Source organism: Nomia melanderi, chromosome 10, assembly GCF_051020985.1.
Source record: "Nomia melanderi isolate GNS246 chromosome 10, iyNomMela1, whole genome shotgun sequence".
NCBI classification, from domain to species: Eukaryota; Metazoa; Arthropoda; class Insecta; order Hymenoptera; family Halictidae; genus Nomia; species Nomia melanderi.
Window position 1 is genome coordinate 14,124,117 of NC_135008.1, and position 22,734 is coordinate 14,146,850.

Consider the following 22,734-nt stretch of genomic DNA (forward strand, 5'->3'; position numbering starts at 1 on the left):
TTGCCCGTTAATACCGATTATACACGGGCTCCTGGATAGATTTATGGCCGCGGTGCTCGTGTAGCAAAGCAAACACACCGTGCTCGTATGAATGCACAAGTATCATTGACTACCGACGCTACTCGTTGCCTCTAAACGAGCTGGATACAGTCATTTACGAAGAGACACGCGCGACTAAATACCATTTCTATCTCCTTTGCTTTCTACAATCATTTAACATTGATTGAACAACTTTCACAGTCGATACAAAATCGTACGCAAACCGATCGCAAACCAGCTGCTAATTGCAAGACTACAGCCAATTAAAATGTTTCGTCCGAAAGCTGTTATTGTCAGCTGGTTACGATCATTCGAAATTTTTAGCATTACTTGTCAGTGGACAAAATGGCTCCCGTTAGGATCTAACACCACCGTGTGCTACATTATTAATTATGTCATACTTGAAGATAATTTTGAAGTTTCCATTTATAAATTTGAAAACAAACATTTCTAATAACACCGTTCAACAAATTGTATTTTTCAAAAACACAGCAATAAATTAGGATCAATAATAATCCTACTTATTCTTGCTTAAAATTTGTTGTGGTAGAAAGCGAAACTAACTTCCTTCAAAGTTAGTTTTCCTTTAAAGAAATACATTCTATTCGTGTCTTAGAACTTATAAATTTAAAGCGAAGCATTACAGAATCTTTCTACCAATTACGAGAAAACAAAAATATTGTAGGCAGTGTTCCCAAAACAAAATGATAATGAACTAGCGATAAAGGTGTACACGGTGGTCGCACGCTAATTCCGCAAATTCGTCGGCCGCTTCATTTACGCCTGTGCGTGCTCCAATTTCGCAACGTTTATCGGGACCAATTTCGTGGCCGGCGAATAAATGCATCCGCACGCGTGCTCGATGCAAGCCTGAGCGGACACGGGATTATCTAGCGCGCCGATAACCGCACGCCTTTGTTATCCCACAAAATTATGACTGAACGAGAAGCCGAGAAACAGCGTCCGCCGGTATTAAATTATATCGGGGCCCCGGTGTAATTTGACACGGTGCCTCCTGAACATTGTTGTTTCAGTGCAATTTCACGCGAGACACGCGATTGCGTCGCATTAGAATATTTTAATCCCCGCGCGGTGCACGGACAAATTGAATACACCTCGCGACGCGGACGGTAGCCATTTTAACCTGAGCCGGTTTACATTCGTCGGCCGGCCATTTTGAATTTATACAAGCACTTTTGCGAGAAATTTATACTTGATTAGTTAATCGAGTAGCACGTGTACACAGCAATTCTGAATTAACATTTCATTACTTGCACACTGAATTCAAGCAAACGTTTCTATGCATAATAGTAATTTAATCTCGTATTCATTATATTTAATACATTAGTATGTTAAATATTAGTTTTAAAACAATATTAGACGATACGCGAAAATATTAACTCTGCTGCGTTCTTCGGGTGCATTTGATTCATTAGTATTCCCGTTTTGTTAAGAATGTTTTCCAATTTAAGAGCAGTGCAAGAAAATTGTAACTAGATCATGCATCTCTACTTTTTTAACTTCTTGCAATCCTATGTCAAACTTGACTCGACATTCAATTTATTGGTACAGACAAGTACTCGATGAATTTTCGTAATACCATAATTACGTCATACATCAATACAATTGCAATACCTCTCGAATGTCCTCAAATAAACGATTAAAATCTTATACTAAGCTACATACACTTGATTCAACATCGATGCAAGTTTCAAAGTGAAAAACTAAGAACCTCGAGCCACGAGGGCCTAATAATACAAATGTACAGAAAAACCGAGTACCATATAAGGGTTAATATCGACTGCTGCAGCGAATGTTCTCACGCCAATTCGGAAATAATGAGTGCGCCGAATCTGATCGGCGACGAGACATCGGACGAATGATAGTATCTCGAAGTAAATCGCTGGAATAGCAGTAGACCCTGTTTATGATTCCTAATGAAAGGCTCGGGCAGACGGATAAGTGGATAGATGGACCAGAGGCCTGGGTACATATGCGCGTATCCGGCTCCATGTACCCGGGTCAACTGGATAGGTAACCGCTGCGATAGGTATATGAGAATAGATATATCACGGTCCCGTGTCACGTGCGCGACAGGTACACCATAAGCAGTTTCGTAATTTAATGCGACCTTATTAGCGGGATGAAAGCGCGGTGAGCTAACGGACGGCCGTTCTGGTTCCAGCAACTCTCATTTCCATCCACGCAATCCAGCCATGGATCGGCGGGCTTCACGTTCAGCCTTTCCGGCAGCCAGGACACCGAGGGTCCTCAGGGCGGCTTCGAGTGCATCCAGCAGACCGGCCCCAAGTGAGTCACATGTTTCCAGTTCGCCTTTCAGCGATGCCTCCTTATCTTCGTTTTCTCTTTCAACGCCTCCTCTCGCGTGTGCTGCGTGTTATCCTGCCAGGTGGTCGAGTCCTCCTTTTTTCCGTTAAAATACTCCGCGAGATCTCGATGTGAAACACGAGTCCGGCATTTGAGCGGATTTTCATCTTTTCTTTTAACACATTGTTGACCGGCAGTTCCACGCTGAAGCTATTCCATGTCACCGGTTATTATTCCGTAATTAACACTAGGTTTATAGAACGCGTCAATTTAACGCATATCGAACTTTATCCATGTTATTCTGTAACTGATTAAATCGATTTTAATTGATGCAATTACACGAGTATATATCTTAATTGTCCACCCTTCAAATTTACAGTTTTCAAGATCCAAATGAACGAACGTCAATCTTTGTAGGATCAGTAGAATAAGCTACACGATAAACGTCCGTAAACCTAGTGTTAACTTTGAAAATGGAACAATCTAAATAAGCTTCAATATACTATATTCCTACATAATGAATTGAAATGAAACTTTGGACGTATGTTTTGTATAACTTTGAATATTTTGCTTTTGCAATATTCTATATTGTCCTGTGTTTAAAAAATTGAAATAGCTGATGCAAGTGCAAACACGAGTTAACTCGTGATCGATCAAGAATGTGTTAACACTTTGACTGCCACGTCACCCTAGCTCGATGACACTGTTTTTCACATGAAACATTAATTTTCTTGATAACGTATCGAATGAACCGAGTTTCGTTGTATATGACGTATAAGAAATATAGTAGAGTAATCGTTATGAAGAATCTTGACTCCTTAGTTTCTGCTTTATTAAGAGACTTTTTGACTGCAGTTTTGATGAGCGTTTACTTGGCAGTCAAATATCGTTTTTCGTTGAAATAACTTGTACAGAAAGTTGTTTAGTATTGTAGTCATGCAGCACGCGCAATATATTCATAATTTTCGACAGTTGCTTCCCCTTTTCTTTTAGTTTATTTTTTCGAAATAGAATTACGTTTTAAATGGTAATCGGCAGGTTATAATAGATTGAGTTTGTTGAGACATGATTTTGATTTCGCGGATTATCGTTTCATTTAATTAATTAATTACATCATTATGTAACGTTCGTTTTATAACCGTATTCCGCTGCCTTGTGAGTTCCATATATTCCAATTATTTACACAAAATAATCTTATCTCGGCTCGATCGAGAACCGAAATAACATTCCTTTCAACGTACTATTTCCACGGTTGATAATATCTTTACTACTTTTATAATTAGACTATATCTACTTGCGCACTTGCACGCAAATGTACCGAGCATCGTGAAACAGAAATGAATTTCATGAAATGCATAAACGTTTCTGTTTCACTTTTACCACGATAAAATCCTTAACAATGAACACAAGTTTCTATCTAATTTCATATGTAATGAAACAATGCACGAGAATGCGGAAAGGAATGTAATATGTACAGGAATAGAATTCCGCAGTCTTCTGACCCCTTGTCGTACGATTTTATTCGCGACTATACTCGTTAGATTTATTTTATTATTAACAATTCGAGAGGACGCGAACAAGCTTTCCATTTACTGTAAGCATACATTTCGAAGATAAAACATTGTGGATATAAAAACAGTTTTTTACTTCAACTTATATGCAACGAACAACATTGATTTTTATTTATTACACTCGTTACAGTTTAAGATATATTTTCTGTTTTATCACATTAAAAGTCCTATTAATGTTTTCTCTGCATTTAGCCAATATTCTATCTAATAGATGAAGTGAATATTAAATAAAAAAAATTCAAATAAACATTTTCACAAATCTTACTCGTCATGCACCAAGGGGTTAATATGTTGAACGATTTCACGCAGCAAAATACAATGAAAAAAAGTATAATATCAAATCATTCAATTAAATCGCGTTATCATTATTGCACGTTTATCATATTTAACATCGCTGATATAAGTTGCATTATTTATAGTACAGAACAATTTCCAAATAATCATCGTTTAACACTAGAACCACCGAGCAATTAGAATAACTCATTCACAAGTTCCTATACAAATCAGAATAATTCTTATCTTGAGATTTAACACTAAAACTATCGATCAATTAAATTGTCTTTTTGAAATTCCTGTATAGAAACTCCAAAAATGCATCTATCAAGACTTTGATTGATTTTCCATTCAGTTTGCGTATTACTAAATCAAATTCTTTAATAATTTCTCAGAGAAACATCTATCATCTTTTTAATAATAGCAAAAATAAGAAATCAGGAATGCGTCATTTTGACGCGTCTAATAGTTTTAGTATTAAAAGACCTCTTACAGTTCTGTTCATACAAACATACGAATAACATTTTACAATTTCTCGCAAGAGCATTCTCACAGTTTCAATAATAAAATAAAAATTACGGAACGAGTCATGTTGACCCGTCTGATAGTAGTTCTAGTATCAGTCGAGTGAATCATAGTAATTTGATTTGAGGTCACCGGTGACCCCAATGCCATTGAACGTGTTAACGGCGAATCGAACCGCTCCGAATTATTGAACTTCCGGTATAGCCGCGCCGCCGCGGAGACAACCAGCAAGCGACGGCGATCGGTTCCAGCCGGCTTATCGGTTTCTTTATCGCCGTAATTTTTCCCTGTCCAGGAGTCTGGAGAGCCTTGGCGCATTGCCGTGTAAAATGTGGATACAGGCGAACGACGACGTGTACGAGACAACCAGGCATCGAATGGCCGTCGCCGAAGAGAATAACAAGAACAAATGGTAAGTCAGCCCTTTCGCGGAGGCGGTCGTCGAACGTTTCCTCTCTCAGTCCCATCGATCCCCGGGAGGGCCCGATTTTTCTTTCATCCCCTTTCGCGACCGTTTGTTCTATTTCCAGTACCTTTCGTATCACATTCGTCGGTACTGTAAGTTGTTCAGGAGATGAGCCACGAGACGGCGATGATGTGAACTGCCGTAATACTTTGACTGTCACGTCACCCGAATACGGTGACACCATTTTTAACGTAATCTTGAACATTCATTTTCCTAGTGACTTATCGAACGAACTAAGTTTCATTGAATGTGTGAGATATAAGGAAAGAAGTAATCGTTACGAAGGATCTTGCCTCTTTGTCTTCGCTTTATTAAGAAAACTGTTTCGATTGCATGGGAGTTTTGATGGTTATTTACTTGGCAGTCAAAGTGTTAAGGGCAATAATTGAGTCGTTCAGAAGCCAATGTGGTTCAGTCCGGAAAAGAAAAATTAAGAAAATTAATGTTTTGACTTCTGAGATTATTATAGAACATATTCAGAAGCTGTACAAGGAATGGCTTTCTGACCTAGAGAAAACGCGGAAACATATCAATCCTTTAATAACTAAAAAGAATATTATTTACTCGATTAAAATTTATGAAAATCAGAAAATATCAAAGAATGGACTTAACTGCATTTTCTTCTGGGCGATTCAATTATCGATTAGAGGTTATAGATCATCTAGGGATGTTTGCTTCTTATGTTTTCCTCTTTGTATAAACCTGGCTATGTTTTTTTTATCATTTTGATTGATTACGTGTAACGACGAACAACAAAGTATCGAAAATCAGACGAAAAAAGATGAAAGTTGTCCAATTAGATTAGCTTTTCTCGTGACCAACACACGGACTACTTACTGTATGTCCTTCAAGAGATGAGCCTTGAAAGGAACGCGAGTCTAATTATTTTTTTAGCTTTTATTTTTTCTCATCTGATTTTTCATACTAATTTGCTACTCGTAATCAATTAAAACTATAAACAAAACACATAGCGAAAAACCCCTCTTACATATGTGCTGTCCCGGAGCTCTTGTGAAGAACACGGAGTATGCTCGTCAGCTTCGTAAACAAATGGAAGCCTGCTCGTGCTATTTATTCGTCCATCGTTTACTGGCCCATATCACGGCCGACCTGATCCTTCGATAATTAAAGGTCAAAGTTTGCGGTCCCACTCACGACTCCCCTTCAGCCGCGTTCGTTTCTCTCGCATTGGTGGTTTATAAAATATTGGTTCGTAATATAAGCGTGTACGTTGAGGTATGTTCGACACGCTTTTGAATTATTAGTTTCGTGAACCACCGAAATAACAATGGTGAATCTAAAATGGGCAGATGCGGCTTCTCGTTTGTCATAGTTATGCACATTTGCAGTGAGTCGTCATCTTTTTGCATTTGATACTTAGTGTCAGAAAGGACTTTCATTTTGGTCTGTTTTCATTTATGTAAAGTTATATTTATATTCTTTTATATTCATTTATGGAGATATTCTAAATTGGTATCAGATTCAGTAATGTTCTTTGACTTAAATAGTAAGTGTATATATTATTCACGGTTCCATTCAATGAAATTCGTTGAGTAACATTTGCCTGCGATTAAAGTTAGGATAAAGTGACAGTAGAACCGATATTGCAATTTCCTTGTTCACTGTTTTACTATTATTGACATTTTTACTTATTACATAATCATTCACTGTTTTTGAAGAAAATAGATCAGCTGTGAGCTTATCGCCTCGAACGTCCTCGAGTGTTACGTTGCACTATCGTTACATGGCAAAAATATACCGTTCCTACTTTCCTCGGCGTACAGCTTATTTATATTTAACCCTTCAGCGTCGGTCTCCACGTGCAGCATCAACATCCGCCCCCTCGTTGATGTAACAATTAGTCCGGAGAACTGTTTTGAACCGTGTTGAATTATTAAGATGCACGATGTCGAGTTTCTTATTGTTAATTTACTAGGTGAAATGATTATGATTCATTGCGTGATTAGTTATTTATTAACATTATAACACTGTTTTTCATTGTAACTTAATACACTGACTGCCAAATATCATAAAGATCCCACAAAATGAAAGCTATTTGTATTCAGCAAAGAATTCAGCAAGCATTAAAGAATCTTGTCATAATGATTTCTCTTTCGTCCTAGTCTAGTGCTCTTATCTAATTTTGCGTAAATCAGCAAACTTCAGTCCACTCGATATTTTACCATAAAAATACATTCTCTTTCGAGCAAAGAATCACGTCATCCACAGACGACTAACATCGCCAAATATCGAAACACTAGAAAAATCCCAAAGAAACGAAGCAAGACAACAAAACGGGGGTGACAACAAATTCAAAGCAGTCACAATTTGCGTCCCGCTTGGATATTACTTGATACGCTTTCCGATAGAACCTAGTTTACGACCTGGCTGAAAAAAATCATATCGTCGGGTGATAGCGAGAGTCTCTCCGCGCGCAGGAGATTTATGAGACGTCTGAATACCAATGGGAAATCCGTGTTGCTTAACGATATGACCGAATACGACGCGCGCACAGGATCGGCTAATTTATTTAACGGCGTCACGGTCAAGGCTAAAAGTGCCACACAAGTGCGACTTCGTCACGGGCCGCCTTTCGGTCTCGTATTTGCGCCCCGGGACAAAAGTCTTCACGCAAGCGAGCGAGTGAGCAAATTGTGCAACGAGGGCGAGAAGATTTTGCATCAAAAAGAGAGTAACAACGAGAGGTGGGCAGGTGGGGGAGGAGGCAATAGCCTCGATAATGCAGTAAATTCTATTGTTGCCGTCGTCGTCGCGGCAGAGCATTGCACCGAGCCCCGCGTCGCGTGGTCTAAGCCGTCGTGGACGTCGTATAACGATATTATCCTGCTAGGCACCGGTTACATAATGGCGCGTCTAACAACAAAAGCGATAATTGGCTTCGTCGTGGTTGCTATCTACTTACGTCAAAGGGGGATCGATTAATCACTTCTGCCCCGCGAAAGATGTTTCGACGGATCGCGACGGTCGCGTTGGAACAACGACGATCTTGTTTGATCCCTTCGAGATGATTGTCGCATACATCTCGACTTACGCGGACTTTTTTCGCATGAGTCTCCTTTTTACACGGTAAATTGAAACACTATTTACGCGGTAGTTTTTCTGTGCGATCTGTATTTAACCTTTTAGTTACCATACGCCACTATAGTGGCTTCCATGTGTGTCGTCTTTTTGAACGGTACGCCACTGTAGCGGCTCAATCCTTCCTCTGTCATCGATAGCTGCGCACATTGTAGTCTAAGCTAACGTAACCGTACAGTGGAAAATTCTATTCAATATTTTGTTTTCTCTTGTACCGGCAGTCCCGTCTACGCGATTTTTATTTACATAAAACACATGGGGTTGAAATTTCAAATAGCATCTTTCGTGGCTTCCAATCGAAGACCAAATCGTGATTGCACTGTTTGTAAACAACTTTTTCCTGAAATAATTAATGTTCTGATAGAGTTACTTAAAAATAAGAGAAATACATTTTGTTACTTTGTTTATATGAAATGTTTTTCGTTGATTAAACGTTGAATCTACGCGATACAGAAGACAATTTGTATGATAAATATATCACTTTCCAGTTAATGTCTCGTAACATGAATTACTTCAAACGCGTCAAAAATATAAGTATCTTGAGGTAGTGTTATAATACAAGTTCCTGGTAACAATGCGGGTGAACTAAAAATAGAGTGTAACAAAAGTGTATGTCACCTCATAAATAATATGCTCACAAAGGCATCGAATGTAGATAGAAATTCTAGAAAGCTTTATTTGGTCAACAGATAGCTGTGGGTTACCTGGTTCGTAATATCTATATTAAGATCATTTTCGAAGTAACATATTTTTAAAAACTCAACACGTTAATATTTTACTATTTGCATACCTGCAGTAGGTCATCGCGCGTCGTCTCAGGATGTGTTAGCAGTTTAGAACGACGGTCGCTTAGGATTCGATGTTCTATTTTTTCAATAAAACAAAGTATGTTCCCACCGTTTTACTTTCCCACTCCACCACCCATATCTTTCTAACACTATTTCTATCGAAGTTGTCAAAAGGCACCGTCTAAAATTGTATCTTAAAATTATTTTCCAAGATTAGTTGTATATTCTGAATTGACTTTTCGACTTTTCCAATAACGATTATAAAATTAACTACAGAAATAATGTTAACTCTAGGTTGACGGACATTTATTGTACATTTTATTCTACCGCTGCTAGAAAAATTGATGTCCGTTCATTAGGATCTTGCAAATTAGGAAGTTAAAAATAGGCAACTGAGATACATATTCGTGCAACTGCATAAATCAAAAATTAATATAAATATTCACCAGATAGTATTTATAAAATTCAATGTGCATTAAATTGACGTGTTCTCTACATTCAGTGTTAACCCCTTGACCATTTATTTCTTAACTGTAATCGACACAACTACTCTGCAATTAATAATTTATTGGAAAAAGAGGAAAGTTCTAGGCGTACTCTATGTCCATATTTTCTCTAACGTATAATAATTGATAACACGAGAATAATATTTCATTTGAATTCGCATGAATTGAATAATATTTATGTTTGTTAGATTCTGTTGAAAATCTTTACCGCGAGTCTGACACGTTATCATGAGATAAAGGATTAAAAAATTCATCAATCCGCGTGCATACCCTCGATAGTAGGCCCAACCTTGAAGGCAGCACTGCGCCAGGAAGTTAGTCTGCAAACTTCCAGGAAACAAACAACATTTTTCTCATTTCTCCAGAAGATAGACAGTCTGTGTTGTATTACAACGTACTTACCATGGCGTCACTTTTTTGTTCCAGTACCAGAGTCATCAAGGCCAACGGTCCTGACATCGGGCGCACGGTAAAGCTGAAAGCGACTGGAAGAACCATACCGTCTCCATCTAATTCGAGGCATCGGGAATCGACGAGCATTCCATCATTCCGCAGTCAGTCCAGATTGTCGTCTTCCTCCTACAAGCCAGCTGCCAGTAGTATTTCACAGCCAGCCCGGAATCCATCGGAGAAGAAGGTTTCCGATGTGATGCGTAGGCCATTAAAGTACGTTTGACAATCGATAACGATGCTAGATGACGTATCTACTCTGACGTAGTGTCAAGTATACAACGAAGAATACGCAAACTGCGTAACGGTATCCGATTAACGACCCGTCGAGAATCATAATTTTGAGCAGTCCCACGGTGTAACAGTGAGAAATTATCGTTCCAAAAGTGATTATTACGGACTTACCATATATCACATCGAGTTTCTACTTTGAAAGTTTCGAATTTATCTGGAAGACGCGAATTAAAACGTTTAGAATAACTTAGCTAGAAACAAACTCGAAAGTTGATACTGTTTTTATTGTTAGTTTAAATCGTGACATATGTTTTTTGAAATTTCGTTATCAATTTCAGTAATACGGTTTTAATTTCTAATGAAGATAGTGACTTAATAAAGACAGTAACTTAATTGTAGCTTTAATGTTCGTTTGATGTTCGAAACGTAAAGTAAAACCTAAGCCATACCTGTACTCTGATATTTGAATGGAATGTATATCTAGTAATGTATTAATAGCAACTGATGATTACTTTTCTTGTCTTTGATAGAGAGAGGCTTATCCATCTCCTTGCTTTGAGGCCGTACAAAAAACCTGAGCTGTATGATCGCATAAACAGAGGTAAGAAATGGACTTAACAGTTTGTGAATATTATCGGAAGAGTTTGTGTCATTTATCTAATCCTTGGTTCTCTTTTCAGAGGGTATAAAGGATCGAGAACGCAGCGTCATGACGGTGATTCTGAAGCAGGTGGCTTTCATGAGAGATAACACGTACCATTTGCACAGGTACGTGTGGAACGATGTACAGGAAGACTGGCCTTACTACACCGACCAGGAGAAAGCGATGCTGAAGAGGAGGAAACCTCAGAATCTTACTCCTCCTGGTTCCAGTGATGGTGGATCCAGCGGTAAGTCTGATATCCACAGAAATATAATTGTAGTTGCTCCATTGTCCTCTTCGCTAATCCTTGAAAAAGATACGTTAAAATCAAACTAATACTGTCAAGAAGATAAAAATATTGATTTCAAAGTAGTAGCAATAACAAGATGTTCTCCAACTGAACCCTTTAAGGACAAATATTGTCCTATTGGCGACACAGAAGTGATATTTAAAAGAAAACATTCGAAGACAAATAATTTTGTTACTTAAATTCCGAAAGATCAGTGTATAGTTCTTTGATTTCAAGTATTAAAGATTTAACATGTAAATTAGCTTCTTACGAAAAAGGTTTTTAATATTTTAAAAATGCCCCATCCGCAAAGAGTTAATCCACTTATGAACAGTCACAAGAATCATAAAAATTTGTACATCATTCTTCCATTACTTCTTAAAACATTTACAAATCAGTCGGACCAAACAGTTCAAAATTCAATGTCAACGATTCAAAATTTCTTCGAAACAACCCATCAGTCAGATTATTAACACCATCTTCAATGATTCCAGGTAGCGGACAATCTCCCAATTCCACCCATCCAGGGTCTCCTCCAGCGATCACCGGTCCGCCACCCTCGCTGGGCGTGAAGCGGCCGGGCTACGATGAGGGTAACGACGGTCTGCCAACGAAGAAACAGCGTGTATCACGCTGCAAGAAGCCAGAGCCAAGCTCGTCGAGCACCGGGGAGAACGGAAGGACGGCTGGTAGTGGTGGTAGCAATAGTAACAGTGTTAGTGGAGTTTCCGGTGGTGGAGCCGGTGGTAGTAGTGCTAGTGGCAGTGGTGTGGTTGACGGTTGGGACCAGAGGCAGCAACAGCGTGATCGTCGCGGCGATTACCGGCTGGAAAGAACAGCGAACAGTGATGTGCTACGTGGTGGCAGCTACGGAAGCAGCAAACCGTGCATGACGCCGACCAGTGACAGTGAAGAAAACAACCGGATCAGTCACCGGGACGCTGCCGTCGCTGGCGTCGGGACCACGTCCGCAAGCAGCGCGTCAGCTAGCAACCCAGCAGCCGCCGGTCATAATTCTCATAGTAGTGTAGCCCATAGTAATTCGTTGAGCAGCACCAGTCGTCATCACCATGCTACCGGGAAGACGGCGACGGCGATCGGTGCTGACGGCATTGGTATTGCGGCGGTGGATTACGTGGCACGTTCGAGTGCCGTGACTGACGGTGGTAGTGCAGGTAGTTACAGTGGTAGTTCGAACGGGATAGATAGGAGAGATAGGAACGACAGGGGACGAGGCGGCGACAGGGATCGGGATACGAAGAAACGAAGCGGTGGCGGCAGTAGCAATTCTTACAACGACCTGGCTAATTCCGATTACACCGGCAACGAGGACAGCACCGTTACCACGTCTACATGCAACCTCGAACTGCCGGAGAGTCCTAAATCATCGGAGTACCCGGACTACCTCACGTGAGTGTCCCGCTGATCACGGGGATTGTAATTCATAAGCAAAGGTTGACACATTATCCATTGATTTTGAATCGTAATTTGGGAGAGGGTGAGGTAAACAGTTTTTTAACCGTTTGCACTTGAAGTAATTTCAGTAAAAAAAAACATATTCGTGTATAAATAGATGATATATTTAATGACGAAATTTTACAGTATATAGTGACAAATTTTCGTAAGAACTATGATGGTTTTTTTAATAATTCTCTGATGCGTCATTGTATAAATTTATTTGTTTTTAACATTACTGCGCTCCAGGAAAATGATTGTTGTTCTGTTAGTTGAATAATCTAGTTCTGTTAACACAAACAGCAATGTGTCTTCTCTGAAACAATTTATATCTATAGGTGTATCGTTATATTTATTGTACTGATGTATTATGTTTTTATTTCTAGATACTACACGACAATAAGCAGCGCGGGACAAAGAAGACGTTATAAGGCGGAATTCAATGCGGATTACGAGGAATATAGAAGGTTGCACACTCAAGTAGCTAAGGTTTCGAAACGGTTCACTTTCCTCCAGGAACAGTTGAAGCAAGAAGAGAAAAACGGAAACTGGAGCGAATATCACGTGAGTGTTCGGTTTTTTGATAAACAATTTTCTAGACGCTTTTATAATCATAAAGAAGATAAAATCTGAAAAGAAACTCGCTTTTTTAATTAGTCATTTTTACAAATTTATTTTGAATAACATTTTTAAGGAAGACGTTTTACGGATAATACATCCATGTAGACTGTTTGTTATTAGAGATCGATATTTTTTATGAGCATAATTGTAATCCTTAAAACGAAATAATAAATTATACATTCAAGAGACGTTACCATATTCCTATATTCTTACAGGAAATAAGGCGGCAAATTGTCGATGAGTATAACGAAACAAAACGGGACCCTGTACATAAGGAAACGAAACGTCGGTTCCACTATCTGCACGAGAAGCTGAGCCACATCAAGCGATTGGTCCTCGAGTATGATACGACGAACTGTGGCGGTAGCATGTCCACCACCAGCGCCGATGGTAGCAACGAAATGAAGGGGATGGACAGTTTGCACTACTGACATAAACTGAAATGGCCACCTCTGATCCTCTACCTTGTCTCGGTTGTCGATACGCTGTTGTCTCCGTTGTCGCAGAATTTGCATTTTCTCGGCATGTTCCAAGGCTGATCTTAATGGTCCACATGGTTCCTGGGTTCTGTCGCCGAAAGAGAAAAATAAAAAAACGATAACTAAACCAGTCGAGTACTCTGATCGGGAGTTGCATGATGTTTACAACGCATCGCAAGAAAGAAAAAGAAGAGATGAAGAAATAGAAGAAAGAGAAGACGAAGTAAAAGAGGAAGAAGAATAATAAGAAGAAAAAGAGGAAGAGTAGGAAGAAGGAAATCCTTCATGGTGTGAACCCATCGTGCGGAGGTCGAAGATTTCTTTGTAATTGTGATTAGCACGACTGTGATCTCTTCGACCTGCGCCCATGTGTTACACATCAGACGAGTCGAGCTACGCTCGCCACGTTTGGCCAATAGTTAACCACTGACGAAGGCTTTACGACAATCGGTACGTCTGCAAAACAATGAAAAAAGAGAAACAAAACGAACGGAAACGAATAAAAGCGAGAAGGGGAAAACGAGAAAGTCCATCCGATTAAACAGAGAAAGAAAAAGCATGAGGTTAAAAGGGCATTCGCGGAGAGTCCAGGGGTAGTAAAAAAGAAAAAGAAACCGCGCGAGCCGAAAGTACGCACGGAGGCGTGGGTGTGTGTTTTCTTTTGCGTGGCTGTCCTCCGACGAATAGGATAGGGAATAATAAAAACTTAGGGGGAAAAGCAAAGAAGGAAGGCAAACAGGAGGAGAGCAAAGTAATTAAACTCTACGATAAGTTACTTACCGTGCGCACGTCCAAGTGTGTCGTCCAGTTTAAGAGTACCGTAGAATTAAAGGAAAGCAAACGAAACAAAAATTACAAAAAAAAGAGATAAATAAATAAATAAACAAAGTTGAAACAAAGCAAACAAAATACGAATGCGAGAAGAGGGTCCAAAATGGTAGTAAGGGCTTATCACGTGCCACGTCCGGAGGATACTAAGTAACTACTTTTTTCCGCCGGAAGGAAAAAAGGGAGATTAGCACACAGAGACAGACTGTCCACGAGCCGGAGCGCGGATCGCGCGTGGATCCGCGCCTGCTGCTCGCCATTCTCTTCTTTCCTTTTCTATTTTTCTCTTCTGTCCACCCCCATTTTTTTTTTCTTTATTTCTTCTCGCTTCGTTCTCGCCTTTGTTTCACCCCCCACGTTGTCTCCGTCAATTAAAGAAGACCGGAACGGACAATTATGGACAACTTTCTATAAGAGAGAGAGACCCATCACTTTTTCGCGCGAATGAAACGCGAGATCCTTTTGTTACTTCTTCGTTCTTTGGTTTCTTCGCCGAGGACCGCGCGCGCGTTTGCCATGTTCTCGCGGGCCTCGGAGCTACTTCGACACGGTAGACATATATGCGAATGACACAACTCGAGGAATCAATAACGCGCGATTGACCATCGGGCAAACGAGAAGGACGAACATGTTAAGTACTCTATTTAGAATTACCTGCCATAAAGTGATAATGACCGAGCTAAATCAACTGATCGCGACACCGGCTCAGCCGTCTTCGCAGTTGAAAGAGACTGGGTCGATCGTCGAATAGACGAGGATTCGTCGCGGTCGCTCGTAGTGATTCCGGTTGTGTATATCGTGTGCTAGGGTAGACCCATTTTTTACTATTTCGAACGCAGTAGTCATTGAAAGGGAGAATGCTCAGCGCCATCGTCATCGATTTTACACGCGGCAACGTGAAAATGTTAAAAAAAAAAGAAAGAATAAAGAAATGAAAGGAACGACGAGGAGGAAGAAAATGTTGGGAAATCGTGACATTAAGACAGGTTTCATTAGTAAATAATAATCGTCATCGGCGATAAACATAGTTATACATTGTACAGGTGCGCCCTTTTCTTCGCGTGCAAGTAATACCTTCTTCGTGTAATTATTATTATGGCGATGAATACTATTAATATTATTATCAACGCTATTGCTATTATATTATTGTTCGGATAGGTAGGTAGGATAGGTACACGCGAGAGCTGCGTTAGGACCTAGAATTCGCATGGAATATGAAGGAAGAGAAACGATGTTAGGTATATACAGAGTGGTTCGTAATTACGTGTCGGTATAACTGGGAGGAAAGGTGTGAAAAATAAAATGAAAAGAATGATATACGCAAATTTTAGTTTTTACATTCTTTTTCATATTAATCGATTAAGAACATTGTTTAATTTAGGTTTTAATTTTTCAACAATTTTCCTTAATGAACTAATTCTCTTTTAGTAAACACAATTAAGGTATCAGTGTCGTGTGAACTACATAGATTAGAAATTTAATTAATTCCATCGAATTTTACACGAAATTGATACCCTGTGTATTTTGAATAGCATATTACGCAGAAAAGTCTGCACACCTACGAAACATGGCAATTATATATTCTTTTAGCATTTCTTTCACCTGTTTCACGTTCTAGCTTTATTCTCTACTGCGCCGATGCCTGATTAAATAATCACCCTGTAGAGCCAATGTTTTCCATTGAATGTGTAACGAAAGTTTATGACGTTGATGTTTCTGATGCCTTTTGAATCTTTTTGCTGTACATTAATTTGACTATCGTTTTTATATATACGAACGTAGACGGACTTTCGAACCGGTACCTTTGTAATGTTGATTTCATTATCGCGTGTTCTTCTTTGTTTCCGGTTTCTTAGTCGACATTGCCTTCTAGATTCGTATACGATACGCGCAAGTGTCTTTCTTCGTTGCGTGCCCATTTTGTTTCACATTCAATAAGCATCTGCACTTGATCCGGGCAAAGTATTGTGATAGGTTGGCTGTCTAGAAACGGCGAAAGGAAGAATACGGTTCACGTTGGTCCGACGTACAGGGTGTCTCGTAAAATCCTTCTATTCACGAGTATATATTTAGCGCCCAATAATGACTAAATAAAATTCGTATGAGCATGTTTCAGTTACTCTTTTAACACGTTCGCGACCAGCATCATCGCATTTCTGACGTTCAACATTTTGCATATTGCGCAAAGAAAATTAAATAACTTTCACATGTGTCTGTATCTAAAATTGTAACGCATGGTATAAGGTGTAGGAAGTTGACGAAATTTCTTTTTTAAAGTTCATTTGCATTTTATAAAGACGATTCACTGGCTTTAGTAAAATATTATAAATATGAATATTGCCACTGAAGCAAACGCTGGTCGCAAACGTATTAAGCGATTAACACTAACTAACAGAGATTAGTTTGCCAATTAATTCGGGAAACAAAGAGAAGGAGGAACCAAAATAACACGGAGCTTTTCTTTTACTTTCATTGACTCGTCGACAATTATCTAATTTTGTCGAAATTTGTAATGCAGTTTATAATACGTTACTTATTCTTATTTGTGTTCTTTATGCCGTATTCTTATTTATGTTCTTTATTTAAACCGAACTTTTGTTCGAACTTCGCGAAACATCCTGTACGTCACACGTGTCGTCATTCACAGAGAAGCAAACGACGTACGGGCGTAAGAGGAAAAAAAACGGTTCGGCATGTTCGCGAATGTTTTCGGTGAAACGATTCGTTTCTTGGGCACGTTCCCATCTTAATCAACTAACAACTAATTATCCAATCACGTAATCCACGTTACCGTGCATCCGTAGTTCTAATCGATAAGATTTGTACACTTTTACGATACGCATTCGAGCCTTTCCTTCTGCGATACTGAATGAAAATGGTAATTATTCGTTGCAATTCTCTCCAGTGAGTACGAGAAAAAAAAGAAGAGAAAACGAAAGTCGATATTCGACGAAGCGTTCCTTCAATTTAGATTAGCGAATCTTATTCAAGCATGTAAAATGTTTCATTTCTGTTTTATCCGATTTGTATAATTCTCGGTTGGAATTCGTAGAATATTCGATTCGATTTAGCGTCCAACGATAACCAATTTTACGCCCCGCAAATCGCCAATCGATGGTAACATGACGATTGAGAGTTGGTTGTACGGAGGTGTCCTTGTTATGTTTTTTGCTGAAATTTTATCGTGCATCGTTACGTTGCGCCTTTAGTTCCCCTCTTTTATCCGAGCCACCCTCGCGTTATTTATAAACCAAAAAAAAAGAACAAAAAACAACGAAGAAGAGACAAAAATATTCAATACCAACAGATTTCATAAGTATTGAAACACAGGAAAAACACGGTGGCTCGACCGAGCGCACCGTTGATAATTTAACGATTGTTGCATTATAAAAGACACGTTAACTTAGTCCTGTTTCTTTTTTTTCTTTTTTTATCTTTTTTTCTTTGAAGAGAGTGTACTACAACCTTAAACATTTTTGAAATTTTAGTTTCGACAGTAATCGAAATTTAGTTCTATTAGTTGTTAAGTCGGTAGTCGTGTAATTTATTATTTTATCTTTATCTGCATAAAAAAAACTTAAAAAAAACAATTCCTTTCCTTTCTTTTTGATTTTTAGATTGCTTGTTTTTTTTTTCTTTCCATTTTTCTCTTCCATCCTTGCCCCCCCCCCTCCATCTCCTTTCTAATCCCCTTTCCCTATTTTTCTCTCTGTGCAATGTATTTGTTCTTTATGTTTTTCTTTTGTCTGCAATTAATGTTAACGTTTCGCTAATGGCCTCGCGCGTATTTCGACACGTTGATGTTACATTTTCCACGACCGAACGAATAAATATCGAAATTCTGCTACGTATCACGTAATGGAGGGAAAAAAGGATAACTGAGCGCTTCTGGAATGCATGGCACAGTGTTGACAAGTATTTCGCTACTAATCAGAACGAGTACTTGCGAGACACGAGAAGCACACCGGAAATGAACGTCAGGATTTAATATGCTAACCTATTTTTATATATATGTATATATATAAATATATGTATAAATATATACATATGTATATTTATATGTATATGTATATATACATGTATATATATAATATATATATACATATACATATATATATATATATATATATATATATATATATATATATATGCAAAGAAGAATATATATATATATAATAAATATATATTAATGATTATGAAGTCTATCGTGTGTGTGTTCATAGATAAATCGAGGATTGTAAAATCGATACGTCGGAATACATGGGTTGTAATTAAAGAGGTACAGGAATTGGTTAATATATTTCGTTGTTATGAATCGGACTACGCTCCGATTTGTAGATAATATTAATATAGGTATCTTATTTTTTGCTCACTTTTTCCTTGCATTTACAAACAATTACAAAAAAAGTATGTAATAAAAATTATGAAATATTAATTTATGCGTTTCCTTTTATTCTCATTCATTACACTCACCGTTCTTTACTTTTTCTTTTTCTTTTTCTACTTCTCTCTCATTTTGTAGCGAAAACCAGGCGAATGCCGAAGGAACGGGAAGAAAAACAAAACGATCTAAAAATTGGTCAGAGATTTTGTTCGTTGCTGAGTTGCAAAATTTAAAAAAAAGAGACGGAAAACGCGGAGACGATAGAACAAATAAGAGTTTTCAGGGATTCGTTTCAACACTGTCATACTGTGCCATACATATCCACTTCGGTGTACGATGGTTCAGTAAAAAAAAGAACAAAGGACGATCTATACGTGAGTTCCGGTCCAGCAATCCGATTGATCAATTTTCCTTTATTCGCTTTACAAAGGCGGTATTCCCTTTTGCCGCCACTGTATTACGTTTCCAAATTAATTCGAGACCCCATTAATCCACAAACGAAAGCCATTCTTCAAATATTAAACATAAATTCTAAAGCCAAAAATTTGAATACACTTTGGCAACCAGCGATGACGAAATTGTACGGCCCATAAGAGAACGATACTCGATTTCAGTGAACACTATTTATAACATTGCGAGTTTGCCTCTCTCAACCGATGTTGAACCGAGCTACTATCTTTTTGATATTGGGAAAAAAAGAATTGTTCGACAGAGTGGATAGGTCAGTTTCCATACGAAGCTAGAACGCTTCAGCCGCCATGTTATTCGTACACAGTCGACGAAACTACTTTCAGTTGTGAAAAAGAAACTAAGGAAATTAATCTTTCAGAATAACATGTATATTAAACCAGAATGAATTCGATCGTACTTGAAATGTGACGAGACTAACAGAGAACTAAATACGTGGCATATCTTGATTCACACTGTAATCGTTTCGTACAGTGAAATTTTACGACGAATTCTTCTTGTTAATCGTGTTGTGGAAGGGCCAGGAATGTTGATCGAAAAGTGTAACAAATTTTCTCAATTCTCTCCGTGTACACGTGGGGGCAGTTATTCGATGACCTGATCAGCGAACAGAATAAGCAGTGCCAAAGAGACTGAGCTGAACAACACGCAGAGACCATACAAAATGTATCGGGAGTTCCAAGTGTAACTTAAATAAACGATGCAATAAACGCGCTTCTACTGTGCGTAGCATTTTGAAACGAGATTCAATATGTTTCACGAACGAATATACTCAAAGGGATATGCGTGAAATCAAAGAAACCCAGAGAAAAAGCCAAAAAAAAGCAAGGAAAACGAGAGAAAATATGGAACAGACTTATCCGATAAAGGTTCCTTCAGACTCGCGACGCTGTTCTCGCGGTGCTGTCGGGATTTTGTACAGAAAGTAACGTCTTCGCGAATGTAAGTGCTCTTAACAATGCATTTGATAAGTCGTAATGATTATTTCCCAGCATTCGCTGTCGCTTTCGCAGTGAAAGCTTCGAACGTCAAAGGAAGTTCATCCCCCAGCCGCCTTCCAACCTTATTTTCCGACATATTCGAAAATTTCGTGTAATAATCCACAACTAGCATGTAGTATCTTCCACGCCAGGAATTATGTAGCATCGCTCCGTTTCTTTTTAACACTCTAACCTGTTTCGTGCCCCAAATTTATTTACTGACTTATGCAATTAACGTTAGATGTTATTTAACTATACGTTTCGCGAAGTTGAATTAAAATGAAATTCTTCGGAGAAGATAACGCAGTTAAAACTGTTGACTTCACGTTTTCGATCGTCTTTCAGATCAATTTGAAACTTTCCCTTCGTTGCATTTCATTCGTCCTGGAACGATCGTAGTGCCTTCTTTTCTTTCGAAACACGAACGACTTCGCGGATCACTCCACCGTTCCTGCGAAATCGACGTGAATAAATTGTATCTTTTCGTTCTTTTCTCTGTTCTGTTGGATAACGTCGAAAAAAGTCCCTAGACTGGTAGCCAATTGAATTTACTCGCAGCGATGATCCTTGAAACGGTCGAGATCGCGAGAGGTGATTCACGCTTATCGTCGATCGCTTGCGAACACATATATACTTAGTGTCTTATCAGCTGAATGTCGTTAAGTGATATTTAACTCGAGGTAGAAATAGTACAGAATAAAGTCCTTTCGAAATTAAGGTGTATAAACTTGCGCGAGTCATCGCGAAGTGCTCGACCTTTATGTCTCTCTCTCTCTCTCTCTCTCTCTCTTTCTCTCTATCTACCCCATCTCCCCCCGCCCTGCTTTCTCTCCTACTCTCTTTCTCTGACTCTACAGCATACACTTTCTTAATTTGCTCGAAGCGTAAAGGAGAAAAAGAAAACACAGAAAATCCAAGTGCCAATTCTAGCGAAGCGAGAGTAAAGGACTATACATACATATACATATATATAATAAAAGAAAAATATATTATATATGTATATATATATACATACAAGGATACTTAGCATAATTTTATGTGCATTATTTCATACGTGAACCGATATCAATTCGATCAGCGCGATTGAGCCGACAATGAAGGAGAACTCCGATACGATCTTCGCTTCGATATTTAGTGAAACTAAAGGAGGAAAACGATTGACGCATTCGCCGGCTGGGGCGGTCATCGATCACCGGCAACGAGCTCTCCGTTCACGCTTTGTCGGCCACCGATGACCGCCATTTTCATTTAACGTAATCCAATTGGTGTAAACAGAAGACTGGCAGAATATAGACACGTTCAGCGTTGAACGTTATCCGAGGTGGACATAGTTGTGGAAGGTCAACAATCGATCGACGTCCGCGATTCTTCTTTGTACACTCGCGAATACGCATCATTATCGGAAGGACACACACTTAGGTGAATTTTTAACGGAGGATTTATCCTCGTGACTTCGAGAAATTACGCGAAAATATGCGTGACTGGATGCCGCGTGTAGGCTTAACGTTGAAATGGTCCTTGGACGGTCATCGTTGGTCCTTGTCGATATTTCTGTACTTCTCGCAATCTCTTCTTTCTGAACCATGACTTGTTGATCCCCTAATCGTCCATGATCGCGTGATATCGAGGGCCAGGTATTTAGCGATCGAGCACTGATAAAACGGATCAGATGCTTACAATGTTGTCTGAAAAGATTGGCATAAGGTCCAGAGAGAAGCGTGATATTATAATTAGTAGAAACGGTATATCAGGATTTGAATCTGTCGTTTAAAGAATCTGATTTATAGAAATCTGAGTTATATGGGATGATTTACTAACGTGTATCATATTGTTTTCTAGGTACAATTCTCAAGTTTATTCTTGGAACAATGAACGTTGCGGTTCTTGTCTTCTATTTGTTATTCAGTACTTTTTATTTATGATAATTGTTTCATCTGTTAGTTGTCAAATATGGTCTTCATGAACGGATTTTCTAGTATTAAAATCATTTTTCTTGGCAAAGGCAAATTTCTCCCTGTACATTCAATTAGAAGGTTTATTTACTTATGAAATCTGTAACAAATTTTTTAATTGTTATCTCCTGATCTTGTGATTCCTACTGGAACTTAACAGCCAAATAATATTCTGTTAAGTTACTAAGTTTGCTCCCGTTAGATCTTTAATGATTCAGTTCGATGCGATTACTTACTTCTTCAATTTGGCATTAGAAAATATTGTTTAATGATGAGATATTATGAAATATTCAAAATAACAATATCAAGCAGCAAAATGCTAAATCTTTTTTGCTTTTACAGGATCGTACCCTTTT

The 22,734-nt window shown here is 38.7% G+C and overlaps 1 protein-coding gene across 2 annotated transcripts in view; it reads left to right on the forward strand.

Annotated features, from left to right (window-relative positions):
- Su(Tpl) (Suppressor of Triplolethal) overlaps positions 1–14,618 on the forward strand; it is a 177,805-nt gene extending 163,187 nt beyond the window's left edge. The window contains exons 3-10 of one of the 2 annotated variants that reach the window (XM_031980606.2): positions 2,225–2,349; positions 5,032–5,148; positions 10,022–10,261; positions 10,810–10,880; positions 10,960–11,169; positions 11,706–12,621; positions 13,053–13,230; positions 13,503–14,618. In XM_031980606.2, coding sequence (XP_031836466.1) covers positions 2,225–2,349; positions 5,032–5,148; positions 10,022–10,261; positions 10,810–10,880; positions 10,960–11,169; positions 11,706–12,621; positions 13,053–13,230; positions 13,503–13,718 — 2,073 coding nt within the window. In that variant the 3' untranslated portion in view covers positions 13,719–14,618. The remainder of the gene's footprint in view (positions 1–2,224; positions 2,350–5,031; positions 5,149–10,021; positions 10,262–10,809; positions 10,881–10,959; positions 11,170–11,705; positions 12,622–13,052; positions 13,231–13,502) is intronic. The other variant, XM_076371510.1, reaches the window with a different exon arrangement.
- The last annotated feature ends 8,116 nt before the right edge of the window (positions 14,619–22,734 follow it).